The 24,699-nt window shown below is 47.4% G+C and overlaps 1 protein-coding gene and 1 long non-coding RNA gene across 6 annotated transcripts in view; both read left to right on the forward strand.

Annotated features, from left to right (window-relative positions):
* LOC118363913 (catenin alpha-1) overlaps positions 1-24,699 on the forward strand; it is a 263,089-nt gene that overhangs the window by 172,540 nt on the left and 65,850 nt on the right. The window contains exons 11-14 of the mRNA XM_052487347.1: positions 2,498-2,590; positions 5,198-5,354; positions 9,650-9,850; positions 15,530-15,681. Of these exons, the coding sequence (XP_052343307.1) occupies positions 2,498-2,590; positions 5,198-5,354; positions 9,650-9,850; positions 15,530-15,681 (603 nt within the window). The remainder of the gene's footprint in view (positions 1-2,497; positions 2,591-5,197; positions 5,355-9,649; positions 9,851-15,529; positions 15,682-24,699) is intronic.
* Positions 15,692-16,816, forward strand: LOC127913839 (uncharacterized). Of its 5 annotated transcripts, XR_008086921.1 has the most exons (4): positions 15,692-15,946; positions 16,083-16,294; positions 16,433-16,642; positions 16,783-16,816. It is a non-coding gene; the product is annotated as an uncharacterized LOC127913839 (long non-coding RNA). The 5 variants fall into 5 exon arrangements; XR_008086922.1 differs by lacking the exon at positions 16,783-16,816 and having other exon boundaries at positions 16,363-16,776; XR_008086918.1 differs by lacking the exon at positions 16,783-16,816 and having other exon boundaries at positions 16,433-16,776.

Here is a 24,699-nt window from a genome sequence, read left to right on the forward strand (position 1 = left end):
CCAGCTCATATTATAGACATAAACGTGCTACATGATAGACCAATCCAAACTCATTTCTTGGCATGGCCAGCCCACTTATTATCTCAGCCAATCAAGGCTAGTGGGAATGTTGCTCTCTTTCTGTGGCTAAACCAACTAGGCTAGTAATTTAGACTCATTAAGACTCATTGATTTTTGGGCCATTCTCAAAATGTTAAACGTGGGGGAAAAAAATCCAGCAGAATTGCATTTTTTTGACACACTCGAACCGGTGCACCTGGCACCTCCTACCATACCCTGTTCAAAGGCACTTCAATCTTTTTGTTTTGCCCATTCACTCCCTGAATGGCACACAAAAACAAATCCATGTTTCAATTGTCTCAAGGCTTTTAAAATCATTCTTTAACCGGTCTCCTCCCGTTCATCGACACTAACAGCCCGACATCAATAAGGGATCATAAGGGAGCTTTCACCTGGACTCACCTGGACAGTCTATCATGTTTTGTACACTCAGTGTAGATACAGTAGTATCACTCACTCACTCACTCACTCACTCACTCACTCACTCACTCACTCACTCACTCACTCACTCACTCACTCACTCACTCACTCACTCACTCACTCACTCTCACACTCTCTCACACACACACACACAATGGGCCTTAGGATCTCTGTGCATTCCAATTTCCATCGATAAAATGCAATTGTGTATTTATTTTATTTTACCTTTATTTAACTAGGCAAGTCAGTTAGGAACAAATTCTTATTTTCAATGACGGCCTAGGAACAGTGGGTTAACTGCCTGTTCAGGGGCAGAATGACAGATTTGTACCTTGTCACCTCGGGGATATGAACTTGCAACCTTTTGGTTACTAGTCCAACGCTCTAAACACTAGGCTACCTGCCTCTAACCACTAGGCTACCCTGCGGACCCTACACTCTAACCACTAGGCAACCCTGCGGACCCTACACTCTAACCACTAGGCTACCCTGCTGACCCCTTATATATAGATAGTGCTTTGAGAAAGTATTCAGACCCCATGACTTTTTCCACGTTATGTTACAGCCTTATTCTAAAATTGATTAAATAGTTCCCCCCCCATTAATCTACACACAATATCCCAAATGACAAAACCAAACATGTTTTTTTAGACATTTACATACGTTTTCAGACCCTTTACTCAGTACTTTCTCGAAGCAACTTTGGCAGTGATTACAGCCTTGAGTCTGTTACAAGCTTGGCACACCTGTATTTGGGGAGTTTCTCCCATTTCTTCTCTGCAGATCCTCTCAAACTCCTTCGGGTTGGATAAGGAGCGTCGCTGCACAGCTGTTTTCAGGTCTCGCCAGATATGTTCAAGTGCGGATTCTGGCTGGCCCATTCAAGGACATTCCGAGACTTATCCCGAAGCCACTCCTGTGTTTTCTTGTGCTTAGGGTCGTTGTCCTGTTGGAAGGTGATCCTCCGCCCCAGTCTGAAGTCCTGAGGGCTCTGGAGCAGGTTTTCATCAAGGATCTCTCTTTACTTTGCGCCGTTCATCTTTCCCTTGATCCTGACTAGTCTCCCAGTCCCTGCCACTGAAAAACATCCCCACAACATGATGCTGCTACCACCATGCTTCACTGTAGTTTCCTCCAGAAATGACGCTTGGCATTCAGGCCAAAGTGTTCAATCTTGGTTTCATCAAACCAGAGAATCTTGTTTCTTATGGTCCTTTAGGTGATTTCGGCAAACTCCAAGCGGGCTGTCGTGCCTTTTACTGAGAAATGGCTACCGACTGGTCACTCTACCACAAAGACCTGATTGGTGGAGTGCTGCAGAGATGGTTGTCATTCTGAAATGTTCTCCCATCGCCACAGAGGAACTCAGGAGATGTTTCAGAGTGACCATCGGGTTCTTGGTCACCTCCCTGACCAAGGCCCTTCTCCCCTGATTGCTCAGTTTGGTCAGGCGGACAGCTTTAGGAAGAGCCTTGGTTGTTTCAAACTTCTTCTATTTAAGAATGATGGAGGCCAGGCTCATTTTCGATTCTCATAAGCAAAGGGTCTGAATACTTATGAAAATAAGGTATTTCAGTTTTTTTTATTTTTAATAAAAAAAATGGTAATTATTGGGTATTTTGTGTAGATTGAGGATTTTTACTTTATTTAATACATTTTAGAATAAGGCTGTAACGTGGAAGGACAAGGGGTCTGACCGAGGGGTCTGACCGAGGGGTCTGTTCATTATTCTTTGTAAAACAAAATTGAGTGTCATCAGTGATTCCACTGCTAAATTAATCTAGGGTAAACACTGACCATGCTGTGTATGTAGGTGTGAGTCTGACTGTTTCTGTGTTTCAGTTTACTAGGTGTGGTATACTCCCATGCTGTGTACTGTATATAATCAGAACCTGACTGTCTCATCTCGCTCCTCTCTGAGATGGTGACAGTGAAACATTATGTTTGAGACTACAATGCTGTGCAGTTTGTATGTAGGTGTGAGTCTGACTGTTCCTGTGTTTGTTTGTTTGTCTAGGTGGCCAACCTGGCCTGCTCCATCTCTAATAATGAGGAGGGAGTCAAGCTGGTCCGTATGGCCGCTTCCCAGCTGGAGACACTCTGCCCCCAGGTACCTGCCGGTCTCTCTACCCTCTCTCTCTGGCCAGCTCTCCACTCTCTGGCCAGCTCTCCACTCTCTGGCCAGCTCTCCTCTCTCTGGCCAGCTCTCCTCTCTCTGGCCAGCTCTCCTCTCTCTGGCCACCTTCATTGCCTCTCAGCTCATCCCCAACCCCCAGCTCCATAGTCCTGCCAAGATGCCAACACTTCTCATCTCCAGCCCCCCGTTCCTAAACCCCTCCCCCTTCCCACATAACCTGCCGTCTTTACTGCCTCATCCAGCCTCACTTCCTCATCCCCCCTCCAGCCCCATATCTTGACAGCTTCACTTCCTCATCTAGCCTCTAGCCCCATATCCTGACAGCTTCACTTCCTCATCCCTCCTCCAGCCCCATATCCTGACAGCTTCACTTCCTCATCCCTCCTCCAGCCCCATATCCTGACAGCTTCACTTCCTCATCCCTCCTCCAGCCCCATATCCTGACAACTTCACTTCCTCATCCCTCCTCCAGCCCCATATCCTGACAGCTTCACTTCCTCATCTAGCCTCTAGCCCCATATCCTGACAGCTTCACTTCCTCATCCCTCCTCCAGCCCCATATCCTGACAGCTTCACTTCCTCATCCCTCCTCCAGCCCCATATCCTGACAGCTTCACTTCCTCATCTAGCCTCTAGCCCCATATCCTGACAACTTCACTTCCTCATCCCTCCTCCAGCCCCATATCCTGACAGCTTCACTTCCTCATCTAGCCTCTAGCCCCATATCCTGACAGCTTCACTTCCTCATCCCTCCTCCAGCCCCATATCCTGACAGCTTCACTTCCTCATCCCTCCTCCAGCCCCATATCCTGACAGCTTCACTTCCTCATCCCTCCTCCAGCCCCATATCCTGACAGCTTCACTTCCTCATCCCTCCTCCAGCCCCATATCCTGACAGCTTCACTTCCTCATCCCTCCTCCAGCCCCATATCCTTGACAGCTTCACTTCCTCATCCCTCCTCCAGCCCCATATCCTGACAGCTTCACTTCCTCATCCAGCCCCATATCCTGACAGCTTCACTTCATCATCCAGCCCCATATCCTTGACAGCTTCACTTCCTCATCCAGCCCCATATCCTTGACAGCTTCACTTCCTCATCCAGCCCCATATCCTGACAGCTTCACTTCCTCATCCAGCCCCATATCCTTGACAGCTTCACTTCCTCATCCAGCCCCATATCCTTGACAGCTTCACTTCCTCATCCAGCCCCATATCCTTGACAGCTTCACTTCCTCATCCAGCCCCATATCCTGACAGCTTCACTTCCTCATCCAGCCCCATATCCTGACAGCTTCACTTCCTCATCCAGCCTCATATCCTGACAGCTTCACTTCCTCATCCCTCATCCAGCCCCATATCCTTGACAGCTTCACTTCCTCATCCAGCCCCATATCCTTGACAGCTTCACTTCCTCATCCAGCCCCATATCCTTGACAGCTTCACTTCCCTATCCAGCCCCATATCCTGACAGCTTCACTTCCTCATCCAGCCCCATATCCTGACAGCTTCACTTCCTCATCCAACCTCCAAGTGTGTGTATGTTGGGGGGGCTCTGTGAGTGTGCTGGTCTGAGAGGCTGATCTAGTCTTTAGATACATTACACATTCCTTATGCTAATCTACCTGCTGTAGTAACTCCTTATGCTAATCTACCTGCTGTAGTAACTCCTTATGCTAATCTACCTGCTGTAGTAACTCCTTATGCTAATCTACCTGCTGTAGTAACTCCTTATGCTAATCTACCTGCTGTAGTAACTCCTTATGCTAATCTACCTGCTGTAGTAACTCCTTATGCTAATCTAGCTGCTGTAGTAACTCCTTATGCTAATCTAGCTGCTGTAGTAACTCCTTATGCTAATCTAGCTGCTGTAGTAACTCCTTATGCTAATCTACCTGCTGTAGTAACTCCTTATGCTAATCTAGCTGCTGTAGTAACTCCTTATGCTAATCTAGCTGCTGTAGTAACTCCTTATGCTAATCTAGCTGCTGTAGTAACTCCTTATGCTAATCTAGCTGCTGTAGTAACTCCTTATGCTAATCTAGCTGCTGTAGTAACTCCTTATGCTAATCTAGCTGCTGTAGTAACTCCTTATGCTAATCTAGCTGCTGTAGTAACTCCTTATGCTAATCTAGCTGCTGTAGTAACTCCTTATGCTAATCTAGCTGCTGTAGTAACTCCTTATGCTAATCTAGCTGCTGTAGTAACTCCTTATGCTAATCTAGCTGCTGTAGTAACTCCTTATGCTAATCTAGCTGCTGTAGTAACTCCTTATGCTAATCTAGCTGTTGTAGTAACTCCTTATGCTAATCTGCCTGCTGTAGTAACTCCTTATGCTAATCTAGCTGCTGTAGTAACTCCTTATGCTAATCTAGCTGCTGTAGTAACTCCTTATGCTAATCTAGCTGCTGTAGTAACTCCTTATGCTAATCTACCTGCTGTAGTAACTCCTTATGCTAATCTAGCTGCTGTAGTAACTCCTTATGCTAATCTAGCTGCTGTAGTAACTCCTTATGCTAATCTAGCTGCTGTAGTAACTAATCTACTAATCTGGTAACTGGTGTGTGAATGCTCTGTAACAGGTGATTAACGCGGCGCTGGCTCTAGCTGCCAAGCCCAACAGTAAGGTTGCTCAGGACAACATGGACCTCTTCAAAGAGTCCTGGGAGAAGCAGGTCCGCGTTCTCACTGACGCCGTCGATGACATCACCAGCATTGACGACTTCCTCTGTGTGTCTGGTAAGTAGGAAGGGGGCGGAGCTTTTCTTTCCAGGGTTCATCTCATTTTATGTAAGTAATAAGGCGGGATGCTGGTTTACGGGCTCCTGACCAACTGTTTTTCGGTCATAAGAGACAGTAGCAGAAACATTATGTACAAAATGAGTGTTTTCGCATTGGTTTCTAAATCATTTTGTACATAATGTTTCTGCTACCGTCTCTCATGACCGAAAAGAGCTTCTAGACATCAGAACAGCGACTACTCACCTCGAACTGGACAAAATGTTTTTCTTTCATGGGTCCGACGCAAAGCAATATACTGTTTTGTCGAGACAAGGCCCAAATCCACGTCATCCGCATGAAGAAGAGATGGAGAAAAAGTGGGAGGAGGGTGGGGTGCCTTGTAAGAATTCACCAACGAGGAGATAAACCACCACTACTCTACGTATTATTGGCCAACGAGGAGGTGAACCACCACTACTCTCTGTATTATTGGCCAACGAGGAGGTAAACCACCACTACTCTCCGTATTATTGGCCAACGAGGAGGTAAACCACCACTACTCTCCGTATTATTGGCCAACGAGGAGGTAAACCACCACTACTCTCTGTATTATTGGCCAACGAGGAGGTAAACCACCACTACTCTCCGTATTATTGGCCAACGAGGAGGTGAACCACCACTACTCTCTGTATTATTGGCCAACGAGGAGGTAAACCACCACTACTCTCTGTATTATTGGCCAACGAGGAGGTGAACCACCACTACTCTCTGTATTATTGGCCAACGAGGAGGTGAACCACCACTACTCTCTGTATTATTGGCCAACGAGGAGGTGAACCACCACTACTCTCTGTATTATTGGCCAACGAGGAGGTAAACCACCACTACTCTCCGTATTATTGGCCAACGAGGAGGTGAACCACCACTACTCTCTGTATTATTGGCCAACGAGGAGGTGAACCACCACTACTCTCCGTATTATTGGCCAACGAGGAGGTGAACCACCACTACTCTCCGTATTATTGGCCAACGAGGAGGTAAACCACCACTACTCTCCGTATTATTGGCCAACGAGGAGGTGAACCACCACTACTCTCCGTATTATTGGCCAACGAGGAGGTAAACCACCACTACTCTCCGTATTATTGGCCAACGAGGAGGTGAACCACCACTACTCTCTGTATTATTGGCCAACGAGGAGATAAACCACCACTACTCTCTGTATTATTGGCCAACGAGGAGGTGAACCACCACTACTCTCCGTATTATTGGCCAACGAGGAGGTAAACCACCACTACTCTCCGTATTATTGGCCAACGAGGAGGTGAACCACCACTACTCTCTGTATTATTGGCCAACGAGGAGGTGAACCACCACTACTCTCCGTATTATTGGCCAACGAGGAGTTGAACCACCACTACTCTCCGTATTATTGGCCAACGAGGAGGTAAACCAACACTACTCTCCGTATTATTGGCCAACGAGGAGGTAAACCACCACTACTCTCCATATTATTGGCCAACGAGGAGGTAAACCACCACTACTCTCCGTATTATTGGCCAACGAGGAGGTAAACCACCACTACTCTCCGTATTATTGGCCAACGAGGAGATAAACCACCACTACTCTCCGTATTATTGGCCAACGAGGAGATAAACCACCACTACTCTCCGTATTATTGGCCAACGAGGAGGTAAACCACCACTACTCTCCGTATTATTGGCCAACGAGGAGATAAACCACCACTACTCTCCGTATTATTGGCCAACGAGGAGATAAACCACCACTACTCTCCGTATTATTGGCCAACGAGGAGGTGAACCACCACTACTCTCCGTATTATTGGCCAACGAGGAGGTGAACCACCACTACTCTCCGTATTATTGGCCAACGAGGAGATAAACCACCACTACTCTCCGTATTATTGGCCAACGAGGAGGTAAACCACCACTACTCTCCATATTATTGGCCAACGAGGAGGTAAACCACCACTACTCTCCGTATTATTGGCCAACGAGGAGGTGAACCACCACTACTCTCCGTATTATTGGCCAACGAGGAGGTGAACCACCACTACTCTCCGTATTATTGGCCAACGAGGAGGTGAACCACCACTACTCTCCGTATTATTGGCCAACGAGGAGGTAAACCACCACTACTCTCCGTATTATTGGCCAACGAGGAGGTGAACCACCACTACTCTCCGTATTATTGGCCAACGAGGAGGTGAACCACCACTACTCTCCGTATTATTGGCCAACGAGGAGGTGAACCACCACTACTCTCCGTATTATTGGCCAACGAGGAGATAAACCACCACTACTCTCCGTATTATTGGCCAACGAGGAGGTGAACCACCACTACTCTCTGTATTATTGGCCAACGAGGAGATAAACCACCACTACTCTCTGTATTATTGGCCAACGAGGAGGTGAACCACCACTACTCTCTGTATTATTGGCCAACGAGGAGGTGAACCACCACTACTCTCCGTATTATTGGCCAACTTCAAACATTGGGGTAAAAAACTGGACGATCTACGATTAAGACATGGCTGAACGACTAGACAGATAATATAGAGCTGGCCTGCTTCTCCGTGCATCGGCAGGACAGAGCAGCTACGTCTGTTTTAGGCGAGGGTTTGTGTCTATTTGTCAGTAACTCCTGGTGCACGATATCTAATATTAAAGAAGTCTTGAGGTGTTTGCTCGCCTGAGATAGAGTACCTTATGATAAGCTGTAGACCACACTATTTAGAAAGAGTTCTCATCTATTATTCGTAGCCGTCTATTTGTCACGTGTAACCAGAGGGGAAAATAACTCCATTTAATGAGGAGTCTAAATGAGGGGGTGACTCTTCCATTTAATGAGGAGTCTAAATGAGGGGGTGACTCTTCCATTTAATGAGGAGTCTAAATGAGAGGGTGACTCTTCCGTTTAACGAGGAGTCTAAATGAGAGGATGACTCTTCAATTTAACGAGGAGTCTAAATGAGAGGGTGACTCTTCCATTTAATGAGGAGTCTAAATGAGAGGGTGACTCTTCCATTTAACGAGGAGTCTAAATGAGAGGGTGACTCTTCCATTTAATGAGGAGTCTAAATGAGAGGGTGACTCTTCCATTTAATGAGGAGTCTAAATGAGAGGGTGACTCTTCCATTTAATGAGGAGTCTAAATGAGAGGGTGACTCTTCCATTTAATGAGGAGTCTAAATGAGAGGGTGACTCTTCCATTTAATGAGGAGTCTAAATGAGAGGGTGACTCTTCCATTTAATGAGGAGTCTAAATGAGAGGGTGACTCTTCCATTTAATGAGGAGTCTAAATGAGAGGGTGACTCTTCCATTCAATGAGGAGTCTAAATGAGAGGGTGACTCTTCCATTCAACGAGGAGTCTAAATGAGAGGGTGACTCTTCCATTTAACGAGGAGTCTAAATGAGAGGGTGACTCTTCCATTTAACGAGGAGTCTAAATGAGAGGGTGACTCTTCCATTTAATGAGGAGTCTAAATGAGAGGGTGACTCTTCCATTTAACGAGGAGTCTAAATGAGAGGGTGACTCTTCCATTTAACGAGGAGTCTAAATGAGAGGGTGACTCTTCCATTTAACGAGGAGTCTAAATGAGAGGGTGACTCTTCCATTTAACGAGGAGTCTAAATGAGAGGGTGACTCTTCCATTTAATGAGGAGTCTAAATGAGAGGGTGACTCTTCCATTTAATGAGGAGTCTAAATGAGAGGGTGACTCTTCCATTCAACGAGGAGTCTAAATGCGAGGGTGACTCTTCCATTTAACGAGGAGTCTAAATGAGAGGGTGACTCTTCCACTCAACGAGGAGTCTAAATGAGAGGGTGACTCTTCCACTTAATGAGGAGTCTAAATGAGAGGATGACTCTTCCGTTTTCTGTTGACCTCCCTCTCCTGCGTCGTTATCTCGCCCCCATGTTTCTCTCTCGCCTTCGTCTGGTTTGTTTGTTAGCTCCCTCCCCCAGTGTTGATCCAGGGACAATGTTAACACATCTGTCATGAAGGATGAACATTTCCTGCTTCTGAACACCATTCCTGTTACTGCAGACGCTGCCTGTTGTGAACATCTGTATCCTTGTTACGGGAGTGTGTAAGTCACCAAGTAAAATATATATTTTTTTAAAAGTCTAATCTTTTCTCGGATGAAGGGGGGGAGAAAGCAATATTATTGTGGCTCGTCTGGCAGACTTGTCCCCCAAACAAATAGTTTCAGTTGGATTGTCCCATACCTATGGAGCAAATGTTTCTATATGAATAAACGTTGATTGGTTTGTATCTTCGCTTCCAGAGAACCACATTCTGGAGGACGTGAACAAGTGTGTGATAGCGCTGCAGGAGAAGGATGTGGACGGGTTGGACCGCACGGCCGGCGCCATCCGTGGCCGCGCCGCCAGAGTGGTCCATGTGGTCACGTGTGAGATGGACAACTATGAACCTGGAGTCTATACAGAGAAGGTTCTGGAGGCCACCAAGCTACTCACTAACACGGGTAACATATCTTTCTGTTATCACGTTTTCATTAACACTCTCCTCTGTGTCTCTGCTAGTATTTTCTTCATCCCTCTTCTATCCATCTCACATAGATAGGGGGGTCAGGCTAAACCAACCTTCTACTACTACTACAGATTTGACTGCTGGGTTGAGTTACTCAATCACACAACACAGCCAGCCCCTGCTCCCTCCAATACTCTCCTCTCTCTCGCTCCCTACCTCCTCCCCTGCTCTCTCCTTACCTTGCCCCCCCCACCTTCCCATTCTCTGATCCCTCCCCCCTATCACAACTTCCCATCATCCCCCTCTTAAAACCATCTTTTAATTCTATGTAAAGCTGTCAGGTAGTAAGTGTATTGACGGGCACCATGTCCATAGTGTTCTATAATCACTACAGCTAGCTAGGCCATTAACTATTCAATGGCCAATCTGCTTTGTTTTTTTTAGGCAACTGTCAGTCTTTGTTCATTTATTGGCAAGTCATTTTAGCTGGCTGCGATCTAAAGAAAGAATCTCATTGATATTCATTGTAATTGTGGAGGCCTCTTGAAGTGTGTATATGTTGGTTTTTATGTAACCCTTTGATGGTCTGTCACCTAGGGGTCTGTATCAAATGGTGGATTAGAGGGGGGACTGGGAACAGAGGCACCGTAGCTACAAATTAGCTCCCTGCACACACACACACACACACACATGACACCCTCTTCCCTAGATGTGACTTGACATCCTTGATTCAGTCTTATGTAGAAACATTGGTTAAACGCAGAGACCGAGAGCTACAAAATGGTATATCAGACACTGCAGTTGAGGAACAATGGGAAAGTTATTCTGCTTTGAAAGTTGATAAACTTGTAACCTCACTTTTGAGAAAATGGCCCTTGAAAGTTTGGTACTGGAGAGCTCTTCTTTGTCTACATCCATTCAGCAGAGTTCACACCCTCTTAGACTTTAGCCACACCCATCTCTTTAAGGACTCACATGTGAGGCCATGTACTTAACATTCAAATCAAATCCAATTTTATTTGTCACATACACATGGTTAGCAGATGCTAATGCGAGTGTAGCGAAATGCTTGTGCTTCTAGTTCCGACAATGCAGTGTTACTACTGTTCCATCGATGTGGATAGGGGGGTGTTCCCTCTGCTGTTTCCTGAAGTCCACAATCATCTCCTTAGTTTTGTTGACGTTGAGTGTGAGGTTATTTTCCTGACACCACACTCCGAGGGCCCTCACCTCCTCCCTGTAGGCCGTCTCGTCGTTGTTGGTAATCAAGCCTACCACTGTTGTGTCGTCCGCAAACTTTGTGAGTAGTGTTGTGAACAACCAAAGACTAAAAGTGGTGAAAGCTGTAGCCTACAATAAGGAAAAATTCCAGTCTCGTCCTTTGCCTAGATTAAGTGTTTGCTAGGGGCTGTGAAGCCTGTTGTTAGCTAGGGGCTGGGTAGCCTGTTGTTAGCTAGGGGCTGGGTAGCCTGTTAGCTAGGGGCTGGGTAGCCTGTTGTTAGCTAGGGGCTGGGTAGCCTGTTAGCTAGGGGCTTTGTAGCCTGTTGTTAGCTAGGGCCTGGGTAGCCTGTTGTTAGCTAGGGGCTGGGTAGCCTGTTGTTAGCTAGGGGCTGGGTAGCCTGTTGTTAGCTAGGGGCTGGGTAGCCTGTTGTTAGCTAGGGGCTGGGTAGCCTGTTGTTAGCTAGGGGCTGGGTAGTCTGTTGTTAGCTAGGGGCTGGGTAGTCTGTTGTTAGCTAGGGGCTGGGTAGCCTGTTAGCTAGGGGCTGGGTAGCCTGTTAGCTAGGGGCTTTGTAGCCTGTTGTTAGCTAGGGGCTGGGTAGCCTGTTGTTAGCTAGGGGCTTTGTAGCCTGTTGTTAGCTAGGGGCTTTGTAGCCTGTTGTTAGCTAGGGGCTTTGTAGCCTGTTGTTAGCTAGGGGCTGGGTAGCCTGTTGTTAGCTAGGGGCTGGGTAGCCTGTTGTTAGCTAGGGGCTGGGTAGCCTGTTGTTAGCTAGGGGCTTTGTAGCCTGTTGTTAGCTAGGGCCTGGGTAGCCTGTTGTTAGCTAGGGGCTGGGTAGCCTGTTGTTAGCTAGGGGCTGGGTAGCCTGTTGTTAGCTAGGGCCTGGGTAGCCTGTTGTTAGCTAGGGGCTGGGTAGCCTGTTGTTAGCTAGGGGCTGGGTAGCCTGTTGTTAGCTAGGGGCTGGGTAGCCTGTTGTTAGCTAGGGGCTGGGTAGCCTGTTGTTAGCTAGGGGCTTTGTAGCCTGTTGTTAGCTAGGGCTTTGTAGCCTGTTGTTAGCTAGGGGCTTGGGTAGCCTGTTGTTAGCTAGGGGCTTGGGTAGCCTGTTGTTAGCTAGGGGCTGGGTAGCCTGTTGTTAGCTAGGGGCTGGGTAGCCTGTTGTTGGCTAGGGGCTGGGTAGCCTGTTGTTGGCTAGGGCTGGGTAGCCTGTTGTTAGCTAGGGGCTGGGTAGCCTGTTGTTAGCTAGGGGCTGGGTAGCCTGTTGTTAGCTAGGGGCTGGGTAGCCTGTTGTTAGCTAGGGGCTTTGTAGCCTGTTGTTAGCTAGGGGCTTTGTAGCCTGTTGTTAGCTAGGGCCTGGGTAGCCTGTTGTTAGCTAGGGCCTGGGTAGCCTGTTGTTAGCTAGGGCCTGGGTAGCCTGTTGTTAGCTAGGGCCTGGGTAGCCTGTTGTTAGCTAGGGCCTGGGTAGCCTGTTGTTAGCTAGGGCCTGGGTAGCCTGTTGTTAGCTAGGGCCTGGGTAGCCTGTTGTTAGCTAGGGCCTGGGTAGCCTGTTGTTAGCTAGGGCCTGGGTAGCCTGTTGTTAGCTAGGGGCTGGGTAGCCTGTTGTTAGCTAGGGGCTGGGTAGCCTGTTGTTAGCTAGGGGCTGGGTAGCCTGTTGTTAGCTAGGGGCTGGGTAGCCTGTTGTTAGCTAGGGGCTGGGTAGCCTGTTGTTAGCTAGGGGCTGGGTAGCCTGTTGTTAGCTAGGGGCTGGGTAGCCTGTTGTTAGCTAGGGCTGGGTAGCCTGTTGTTAGCTAGGGGCTGGGTAGCCTGTTGTTAGCTAGGGGCTGGGTAGCCTGTTGTTAGCTAGGGGCTGGGTAGCCTGTTGTTGGCTAGGGGCTGGGTAGCCTGTTGTTGGCTAGGGGCTGGGTAGCTAGGGGCTGGGTAGCCTGTTGTTGGCTAGGGGCTGGGTAGCTAGGGGCTGGGTAGCCTGTTGTTGGCTAGGGGCTGGGTAGCCTGTTGTTGGCTAGGGGCTGGGTAGCCTGTTGTTGGCTAGGGGCTGGGTAGCCTGTTGTTGGCTAGGGGCTGGGTAGCCTGTTGTTGGCTAGGGGCTGGGTAGCCTGTTGTTGGCTAGGGGCTGGGTAGCCTGTTGTTGGCTAGGGGCTGGGTAGCCTGTTGTTAGCTAGGGGCTGGTTTTGAGCTGCGTTGTGTCAGACGTGCCGTTCTGTAGCCTGTTGTTAGCTAGGGGCTGGTTTTGAGCTGCGTTGTGTCAGACGTGCCGTTCTGTAGCCTGTTGTTAGCTAGGGGCTGGTTTTGAGCTGCGTTGTGTCAGACGTGCCGTTCTGTAGCCTGTTGTTAGCTAGGGGCTGGTTTTGAGCTGCGTTGTGTCAGACGTGCCGTTCTGTAGCCTGTTGTTAGCTAGGGGCTGGTTTTGAGCTGCGTTGTGTCAGACGTGCCGTTCTGTAGCCTGTTGTTAGCTAGGGGCTGGTTTTGAGCTGCGTTGTGTCAGACGTGCCGTTCTGTAGCCTGTTGTTAGCTAGGGGCTGGTTTTGAGCTGCGTTGTGTCAGACGTGCCGTTCTGTAGCCTGTTGTTAGCTAGGGGCTTTGTAGCCTGTTGTTAGCTAGGGGCTGGTTTTGAGCTGCGTTGTGTCAGACGTGCCGTTCTGTAGCCTGTTGTTAGCTAGGGGCTTTGTAGCCTGTTGTTAGCTAGGGGCTGGTTTTGAGCTGCGTTGTGTCAGACGTGCCGTTCTGTAGCATGTTGTTAGCTAGGGGCTGGTTTTGAGCTGCGTTGTGTCAGACGTGCCGTTCTGTAGCCTGTTGTTAGCTAGGGGCTGGTTTTGAGCTGCGTTGTGTCAGACGTGCCGTTCTGTAGCCTGTTGTTAGCTAGGGGCTGGTTTTGAGCTGCGTTGTGTCAGACGTGCCGTTCTGTAGCCTGTTGTTAGCTAGGGGCTGGGTAGCCTGTTAGCTAGGGGCTGGGTAGCTAGGGGCTGGGTAGCCTGTTAGCTAGGGGCTGGGTAGCTAGGGGCTGGGTAGCCTGTTAGCTAGGGGCTGGGTAGCTAGGGGCTGGGTAGCCTGTTAGCTAGGGGCTGGTTTTGAGCTGCGTTGTGTCAGACGTGCCGTTCTGTAGCCTGTTAGCTAGGGGCTGGTTTTGAGCTGCGTTGTGTCAGACGTGCCGTTCTGTAGCCTGTTAGCTAGGGGCTGGTTTTGAGCTGCGTTGTGTCAGACGTGCCGTTCTGTAGCCTGTTAGCTAGGGGCTGGTTTTGAGCTGCGTTGTGTCAGACGTGCCGTTCTGTAGCCTGTTAGCTAGGGGCTGGTTTTGAGCTGCGTTGTGTCAGACGTGCCGTTCTGTAGCCTGTTAGCTAGGGGCTGGTTTTGAGCTGCGTTGTGTCAGACGTGCCGTTCTGTAGCCTGTTGTTAGCTAGGGGCTGGGTAGCCTGTTGTTAGCTAGGGGCTGGTTTTGAGCTGCGTTGTGTCAGACGTGCCGTTCTGTAGCCTGTTGTTAGCTAGGGGCTGGGTAGCCTGTTGTTAGCTAGGGGCTGGGTAGCCTGTTGTTAGCTAGGGGCTGGGTAGCCTGTTGTTAGCTAGGGGCTGGGTAGCCTGTTGTTAGCTAGGGGCTGGTTTTGAGCTGCGTTGTGTCAGACGTGCCGTTCTGTAGCCTGTTAGCTAGGGGCTGGTTTTGAGCTGCGTTGTGTCAGACGTGCCGTTCTGTAGCCTGTTGTTAGCTAGGGGCTGGGTAGCCTGTTGTTAGCTAGGGGCTGGTTTTGAGCTGCGTTGTGTCAGACGTGCCGTTCTGTAGCCTGTTAGCTAGGGGCTGGTTTTGAGCTGCGTTGTGTCAGACGTGCCGTTCTGTAGCCTGTTGTTAGCTAGGGGCTGGGTAGCCTGTTGTTAGCTAGGGGCTGGTTTTGAGCTGCGTTGTGTCAGACGTGCCGTTCTGTAGCCTGTTGTTAGCTAGGGGCTGGGTAGCCTGTTGTTAGCTAGGGGCTGGGTAGCCTGTTGTTAGCTAGGGGCTGGGTAGCCTGTTGTTAGCTAGGGGCTGGGTAGCCTGTTGTTAGCTAGGGGCTGGTTTTGAGCTGCGTTGTGTCAGACGTGAGCTCTGTAGCCTGTTAGCTAGGGGCTGGTTTTGAGCTGCGTTGTGTCAGACGTGCCAACATCTGTAGCCTGTTAGCTAGGGGCTGGTTTTGAGCTGCTGTGTCAGACGTGCCGTTTCTGTAGCCTGTTAGCTAGGGGCTGGTTTTGAGCTGCGTTGTGTCAGACGTGCCGTTCTGTAGCCTGTTAGCTAGGGGCTGGTTTTGAGCTGCGTTGTGTCAGACGTGCCGTTCTGTAGCCTGTTAGCTAGGGGCTGGTTTTGAGCTGCGTTGTGTCAGACGTGCCGTTCTGTAGCATGGGATTTTCTGATATTTTCACTTGTATTTGCTGTGTACTGTCGATACTGCTGCATTGTGAGTTTGCGTGACATATTTAATCCCTTCTTCCTGCCACCTCCACCAGTCATGCCCAGGTTCACGGAGCAGGTGGAGGCAGCGGTCGAGGCTCTGAGTGCCAACCCCACACTCCCCGTGGACGAGAACGAGTTCATCGATGCCTCCCGTCTGGTCTACGATGGAGTCCGCGACATCCGCAAGGCCGTGCTGATGATCCGGGTGAGTGTACACGCTAGACAACTACATAGTGCACTATTTAATGAGCCCTAATTCTCCTTAACTGCACTGTTGTCAGGATCTTGTGAGTGTACACACTGACGACACCAACACTACATCGACCGTGCACTATTGATGTGCCTCTCCTTCACTTAAATGTCTTCGTGTCTCAATCACCTATGGCCATGACAGGGGGTTGAAGTTTTTAATTTAGATATTTGTACCCTTTTACTCTCCTCGTTAATCCAACATTGTAAAATGAGGAGAGGTGCACTGAGCTCCTCGTGTTCGTCTTGTCTCTGGTCCTCGTTAATCCAACATTGTGAATGAGGAGAGAGGTGCACTGAGCTCCTCGTGTTAGTCTCGTCTCTGGTCCTCGTTAATCCAACATTGTGAATGAGGAGAGGTGCACTGAGCTCCTCGTGTTCGTCTTGTCTCTGGTCCTCGTTAATCCAACATTGTGTATGAGGAGAGAGGTGCACTGAGCTCCTCATGTTAGTCTTGTCTCTGGTCCTCGTTAATCCAACATTGTGTATGAGGAGAGAGGTGCACTGAGCTCCTCCTGTTAGTCTTGTCTCTGGTCCTCGTTAATCCAACATTGTGTATGAGGAGAGAGGTGCACTGAGCTCCTCCTGTTCGTCTTGTCTTTGGTCCTCGTTAATCCAACATTGTGTATGAGGAGAGGTGCACTGAGCTCCTCATGTTAGTCTCGTCTCTGGTCCTCGTTAATCCAACATTGTGTATGAGGAGAGAGGTGCACTGAGCTCCTCATGTTAGTCTTGTCTCTGGTCCTCGTTAATCCAACATTGTGTATGAGGAGAGAGGTGCACTGAGCTCCTCCTGTTAGTCTTGTCTCTGGTCCTCGTTAATCCAACATTGTGTATGAGGAGAGAGGTGCACTGAGCTCCTCATGTTAGTCTTGTCTCTGGTCCTCGTTAATCCAACATTGTGTATGAGGAGAGAGGTGCACTGAGCTCCTCCTGTTAGTCTTGTCTCTGGTCCTCGTTAATCCAACATTGTGTATGAGGAGAGAGGTGCACTGAGCTCCTCCTGTTAGTCTTGTCTCTGGTCCTCGTTAATCCAACATTGTGTATGAGGAGAGAGGTGCACTGAGCTCCTCATGTTAGTCTTGTCTCTGTTCCTCGTTAATCCAACATTGTGTATGAGGAGAGAGGTGCACTGAGCTCCTCGTGTTAGTCTTGTCTCTGGTCCTTGTTAATCCAACATTGTAAATGAGGAGAGAGGTGAACTAAGCTCCTCGTGTTAGTCTCGTCTTCTCTCTGGTCTCTCTTGTCCTCCCCACTGTCAGTGGTAGATGCAGTTCTTTCATGTTTTGTACGTGCTGAGCATAGCAACGGCTTTAAAATCGCTCACTCTTCTTCTTCTTTTTTTTGAGTCAATGAAGCACCTATAACTCCTTGGAAGTTCCAGGGTAGATCCTTAATGTTTATCATCCAGTATGGCATTTAATGTATTCATTTTTTTTACCATTTTTATATTAAAACAAACATTTAGGCCAGCAGGAACAAAGTGCTGTCTGAAAGCCCTGCTGTGTGAGCCCGTTTAGTGAATTAGGCTGTGAAGTGATGTGTGAGCTCAAATAGCTGATGCTCTGTGTACCTTATGTTTTCATGTCGTGGGGGGTCTGCTAAGTGAACATATGGAATTGTTTTAAGATGGTCATACGAAGGGTAATTTAGCTATTTGATTTAGAATTTTTAGGGCGCTTTTTTTGTACGTTTTTAAATAATTTGATGAAATTGGCCTTGCTGTTCTTAGCCCATAGAAACCATTATTCACACATGGGAAAACAGTCCCAACATGTTTAATTAGTATGCTTAAATTGGAGTGGGCAGGACACAGAGGGAGAGAGAGACAGGGAAAAACATGGGAGGGGACAGCGGCTGAGAGAGAGGAGGAGAAAGAGAGCTGGGGAACGCCAATCTTGTTATCCTGATTGATTGTGGTGCTGGCTAAGGCTGTTACGGTGATCATATTACCGCCACACCGACAGTCAATGGTCATGCCCGTTAGTAAAAAATTCCCTGTCACATTGAAGCACTGTCATCTCTTATGCACTCAGGACATTCGCTGGTCATACCTTAACAACCATCAGGTCCTAAGGGCCTGCTACTCGGGGCTCTAGTGTCCCTCCATCAGGGCCTACTGGTCTGGTACTCAGGGCTCTATTGTCCCTCCATCAGGTCCTAATGGTCTCTGGTACTCAGGGCTCTATTGTCCCTCCATCAGGTCCTAATGGTCTCTGGTACTCAGGGCTCTATTGTCCCTCTAATCATTCTGACATCAATGCAATCTAAAATCACATCAAATAGTCGCGCCGGGCAGCCCGGTAGCCATTTCATATGCACAGTTGCTCCGTAATGGGAAAAACATCCTTTCTATTTTATTCAGCTAAGTTGAATTCTACTTACAATAAAGTAATGGCAGGGGATTATACACAGTATATCTAGTCTGATAAATGAACAAGCCTACAGTCTATAGCCAGATAACATACAGTATCTATTCTGATAAATTAACAAGCCTACAGTCTATAGCCAGATAACATACAGTATCTAGTCTGATAAATGAACAAGTCTACAGTCTATAGCCAGATAACAAACATTATCTAGTCTGATAAATTAACAAGCTACAGTCTATAGCCAGATAACATACAGTATCTATCTGATAAATGAAAAACAGTCTATAGCCAGATAACAAACAGTATCTAGTCTGATAAATGAACTAGTCTACAGTCAATAGTAAGCCAGATTATACAGTATCTAGTCTGATAAATTAACAAGCCTACAGTCTATAGCCAGATAACATACAGTATCTAGTCTGATAAATGAACAAGCCTACAGTCTATAGCCAGATAACATACAGTATCTAGTCTGATAAATGAACTAGTCTACAGTCTATAGCCAGATAACATACAGTATCTAGTCTGATAAATTAACTAGTCTACAGTCTATAGCCAGATAACATACAGTATCTAGTCTGATAAATTAACTAGTCTACAGTCTATAGCCAGATAACATACAGTATCTAGTCTGATAAATGAACTAGTCTACAGTCTATAGCTAGATAACATACAGTATCTATTCTGATAAATGAACTAGTCTACAGTCTATATCCAGATAACATACAGTATCTAGTCTGATAAATGAACTAGTCTACAGTCTATAGCCAGATAACATACAGTATCTAGTCTGATAAATGAACTAGTCTACAGTCTATAGCCAGATAACATACAGTATCTATTCTGATAAATTAACTAGACTACAGTCTATATCCAGATAACATGTAGTATCTAGTCAGCTAAATGAACTAGTCTACAGTCTATAGCCAGATAACATACAGTATCTAGTCTGATAAATGAACTAGTCTACAGTCTATAGCCAGATAACATACAGTATCTATTCTGATAAATTAACTAGTCTACAGTCTATATCCAGATAACATGTAGTATCTAGTCAGCTAAATGAACTAGTCTACAGTCTATAGCCAGATAACATACAGTATCTAGTCTGATAAATGAACTAGTCTACAGTCTATAGCCAGATAACATACAGTATCTATTCTGATAAATTAACTAGTCTACAGTCTATATCCAGATAACATGTAGTATCTAGTCAGCTAAATGAACTAGTCTACAGTCTATAGCCAGATAACATACAGTATCTAGTCTGATAAATTAACTAGTCTACAGTCTATAGCCAGATAACATACAGTATCTAGTCTGATAAATTAACTCGATAACATGTAGTATCTAGTCAGCTAAATGAACAAGCCTACAGTCTATCAGGTATGTATTGTGATGGTGTGTATTGAATTCATCTATTGACATTTTTAGCCAGATAACATTCAGTATCTAGTCTTGATAAATGAACTAGTCTACAGTCTAATGGGGGAATCGGTGTGTGTGTGTATGATTGATGAGAAGCCGTCTTACTGTCTACAGTCTACTGTCTGGTTCAGTTGACCCATCCAACACCCCATCTAGCAGAAGAACACTGGTGGTCCACAGTTCTTTTTTTTTATTACCATGAACAGAGGTTAACACAGGGTCCAGGGTGTTAGACGGCTCTGATCAGAGGTTTAGTCCCCACCACAGGGTCCTCTGGTGTTATAGACGGCTCTGATCAGAGGTTTAGTCCCCACCACAGGGTCCTCTGGTGTTAGACGGCTCTGATCAGAGGTTTAGTCCCCACCACAGGGTCCTCTGGTGTTAGACGGCTCTGATCAGAGGTTTAGTCCCCACCACAGGGTCCTCTGTGTATAGCCAGATAGACTGCTCTGATCAGATTTAGTCCACCACAGGGTCCTCTGGTGTTATAGACTGCTCTTATGTTTAGTCCCCACCACAGGGTCCTCTGTGTTAGACGGCTCTGATCAGAGGTTTAGTCCCCACCACAGGGTCCATAGACGGCTCTGATCAGAGGTTTAGTCCCCACCACACTGGTGTTATAGACGGTCTGATCAGAGGTTTAGTCCCCACCACAGGGTCCTCTGGTGTTATAGACTGCTCTGATCAGAGGGTTTAGTCCCTGATAAATTAACTACCACAGGGTCCTCTGGTGTTATAGACTGCTCTGATCAAAGGTTTAGTCCCCACCACAGGGTCTTCTGGTGTATAGATCTGATCAGAGTTTAGTCCCCACACAGGGTCCTCTGGTGTTATAGACTGCTCTGATCAGAGGTTTAGTCCCCACCACAGGGTCCTCTGGTCTACGGCTCTGATCATGAGGTTTAGTCCCCACCACAGGGTCCTCTGGTGTTAGACGGTCTGATCAGGGTCTGGTGTTATAGCTCCAGAGGTTTTAGTCCCCACCCCATCTGATCAGAGGTTTAGTCCCCACCACAGGGTCCTCAGTGTTTTAGTTTTTAGACGGCTCTGATCAGAGGTTTAGTCCCCACCACAGGGTCCTCTGGTGTTATAGACGGCTCTGAGGTTCAGAGGTTAGACGGCTCTGATCAGAGGTTTAGTCCCCACCACAGGGTCCTCTGGTGTTATAGACGGCTCTGATCAGAGGTTTAGTCCCCACCACAGGGTCAGAGGTTTAGTCCCCACCACAGGGTCCGTTAGACGGCTCTGATAGACGGCTCTGATTAGTCCCCACCACAGGGTCCTCTGGTGTTATAGACTGCTCTGATCATAGGTTTAGTCCCCACCACAGGGCTCTGATCAGAGGTTTAGTCCCCACCACAGGGTCCTCTGGTGTTATAGACTGATCTCTGGTGTTATCAGAGGTTTAGTCCCCACCACAGGGTCCTCTGGTGTTAGACGGCTCTGATCAGAGGTTTAGTCCCCACCACAGGGTCCTCTGGTGTTAGACGGCTCTGATCAGAGGTTTAGTCCCCACCACAGGGTCCTCTGGTAGTTAGGTTTAGTCCCCACCACAGGGTCCTCGGCTCTGATCAGAGGTTTAGTCCCCACCACAGGGTCCTCTGGTGTTATGGCTCTGATCAGAGGTTTAGTCCCCACCACAGGGTCCTCTGGTGTTATAGACGGCTCTGATCAGAGGTTTAGTCCCCACCACAGGGTCCTCTGGTGTTATAGACGGCTCTGATCAGAGGTTTAGTCCCCACCACAGGGTCCTCTGGTGTTATAGACTGCTCTGATCAGAGGTTTAGTCCCCACCACAGGGTCCTCTGGTGTTATAGACTGCTCTGATCATAGGTTTAGTCCCCACCACAGGGTCCTCTGAGCTCTGATCAGAGGTTTAGTCCCCACCACAGGGTCCTCTGGTGTTAGACGGCTCTGATCAGAGGTTTAGTCCCCACCACAGGGTCCTCTGGTGTTATAGACGGCTCTGATCAGAGGTTTAGTCCCCACCACAGGGTCCTCTGGTGTTATAGACGGCTCTGATCAGAGGTTTAGTCCCCACCACAGGGTCCTCTGGTGTTATAGACGGCTCTGATCAGAGGTTTAGTCCCCACCACAGGGTCCTCTGGTGTTATAGACTGCTCTGATCAGAGGTTTAGTCCCCACCACAGGGTCCTCTGGTGTTATAGACTGCTCTGATCAGAGGTTTAGTCCCCACCACAGGGTCCTCTGGTGTTATAGACGGCTCTGATCAGAGGTTTAGTCCCCACCACAGGGTCCTCTGGTGTTATAGACTGCTCTGATCAGAGGTTTAGTCCCCACCACAGGGTCCTCTGGTGTTATAGACTGCTCTGTGTCCTCTCTGATCAGAGGTTTAGTCCCCACCACAGGGTCCTCTGGTGTTATAGACTGCTCTGATCAGAGGTTTAGTCCCCACCACAGGGTCCTCTGGTGTTATAGACGGCTCTGATCAGAGGTTTAGTCCCCACCACAGGGTCCTCTGGTGTTATAGACGGCTCTGATCAGAGGTTTAGTCCCCACCACAGGGTCCTCTGGTGTTATAGACGGCTCTGATCAGAGGTTTAGTCCCCACCACAGGGTCCTCTGGTGTTATAGACTGCTCTGATCAGAGGTTTAGTCCCCACCACAGGGTCCTCTGGTGTTATAGACTGCTCTGATCAGAGGTTTAGTCCCCACCACAGGGTCCTCTGGTGTTATAGACGGCTCTGATCAGAGGTTTAGTCCCCACCACAGGGTCCTCTGGTGTTATAGACTGCTCTGATCAGAGGTTTAGTCCCCACCACAGGGTCCTCTGGTGTTATAGACTGCTCTGATCAGAGGTTTAGTCCCCACCACAGGGTCCTCTGGTGTTATAGACTGCTCTGATCAGAGGTTTAGTCCCCACCACAGGGTCCTCTGGTGTTATAGACGGCTCTGATCAGAGGTTTAGTCCCCACCACAGGGTCCTCTGGTGTTATAGACGGCTCTGATCAGAGGTTTAGTCCCCACCACAGGGTCCTCTGGTGTTATAGACGGCTCTGATCAGAGGTTTAGTCCCCACCACAGGGTCCTCTGGTGTTATAGACGGCTCTGATCAGAGGTTTAGTCCCCACCACAGGGTCCTCTGGTGTTATAGACTGCTCTGATCAGAGGTTTAGTCCCCACCACAGGGTCCTCTGGTGTTATAGACGGCTCTGCTATATAGTTTTTGTTTGAGTAAATGAACACAGCATTAGCCGTGGAGGACATTTGGCTTTTTGTTTGAGTAAATGAACACAGCCTTAGCCGTGGAGGACATTTGGCTTTTTGTTTGAGTAAATGAACACAGCCTTAGCCGTGGAGAAATGTGGAGGACATTGGCTTTTTGTTTGAGTAAATGAACACAGCCTTAGCCGTGGAGAAATGTGGAGGACATTGGCTTTTTGTTTGAGTAAATGAACACAGCCTTAGCCGTGGAGAAATGTGGAGGACATTGGCTTTTTGTTTGAGTAAATGAACACAGCATTAGCCATGGAGAAAAGTGGAGGACGATTGGCTTTTTGTTTGAGTAAATGAACACAGCCTTAGCCGTGGAGAAATGTGGAGGACGTTTGGCTTTTTGTTTGAGTAAATGAACACAGCATTAGCCATGGAGAAATGTGGAGGACATTGGCTTTTTGTTTGAGTAAATGAACACAGCCTTAGCCGTGGAGGACGTTTGGCTTTTTGTTTGAGTAAATGAACACAGCATTAGCCATGGAGAAAAGTGGAGGACATTGGCTTTTTGTTTGAGTAAATGAACACAGCCTTAGCCGGAGAAATGTGGAGGACATTGGCTTTTTGTTTGAGTAAATGAACACAGCATTAGCCATTGGCTTTTTGTTTGGTAAATGAACACAATTGTGGAGGACATTGGCTTTTTGTTTTTGAGTAAATGAACACAGCATTAGCCATGGAGAAATGTGGAGGACGTTTGGCTTTTTGTTTGAGTAAATGAACACAGCATTAGCCATGGAGAAATGTGGAGGACGTTTGGCTTTTTGTTTGAGTAAATGAACACAGCCTTAGCCATTGGCTTTTTGGAGAAATGCATTAGGACATTGGCTTTTTGTTTGAGGCGTTTGGCTTTTTGTTTGAGTAAATGAACACAGCATTAGCCATGGAGAAATGTGGAGGACATTGGCTTTTGTTTGAGTAAATGAACACAGCATTAGCCATGTTTGAGTAAATGTAGAGGACGTTTGGCTTTTTGTTTGAGTAAATGAACACAGCATTAGCCATGGAGAAATGTGGAGGCATTAGCCGTTTGGCTTTTTGTTTGAGTAAATGAACACAGCATTAGCCATGGAGGAAATGTTTGGAGGCATTACGTTTGGCTTTTTGTTTGAGTAAATGAACACAGCATTAGCCATGGAGAAATGTGGAGGCTTTTGTTTGAGTAAATAAGCATTATTACTATTTTTTTTAAAATGAACACAGCATTAGATGGGGCCATTGGCTTTTTGTTTGAGTAAATGAACACAGCATTAGCCGTGGAGGACATTGGCTTTTTGTTTGAGTAAATGAACACAGCATTAGCCGTGGAGGACATTGCTTTTTGTTTGAGTAAATGAACACAGCATTAGCCGTGGAGGACATTGGCTTTTTGTTTCTGGTGGAAATTGGCTTTTTGTTTGAGTAAAACACAGCATTAGCCGTGGAGGACATTGGCTTTTTGTTTGAGTAAATGAACACAGCATTAGCCTGAGGACATTGGTTTTGTTTGGTCTTAAATAACCCACTGTTGGCTTTTGTTTGAGTAAATGAACACAGCATTACATACATTGGCTTTTGTTTGAGTAAATGAACACAGCATTAGCCATGGAGGACATTGGCTTTTTGTTTGAGTAAATGAACACAGCATTAGCCGTGGAGGACATTGGCTTTTTGTTTGAGTAAATGAACACAGCATTAGCATACATTACAGCATTACAGGACATTGGCTTTTTGTTTGAGTAAATGCATTAGCATGGAGGACATTGGCTTTTTGTTTGAGTAAATGAACACAGCATTAGCCGTGGAGGACATTGGCTTTTGTTTGAGTAAATGAACACAGCATTACGTGGATACATACTTTTTGTTTGATAAATGAACACAGCATTAGCCGTGGATACATACTTTTTGTTTGAGTAAATGAACACAGCATACATACATACTTTTTGTTTGAGTAAATGAAC

This window comes from Oncorhynchus keta, chromosome 30, assembly GCF_023373465.1.
Source record: "Oncorhynchus keta strain PuntledgeMale-10-30-2019 chromosome 30, Oket_V2, whole genome shotgun sequence".
NCBI lineage: Eukaryota > Metazoa > Chordata > Actinopteri > Salmoniformes > Salmonidae > Oncorhynchus > Oncorhynchus keta.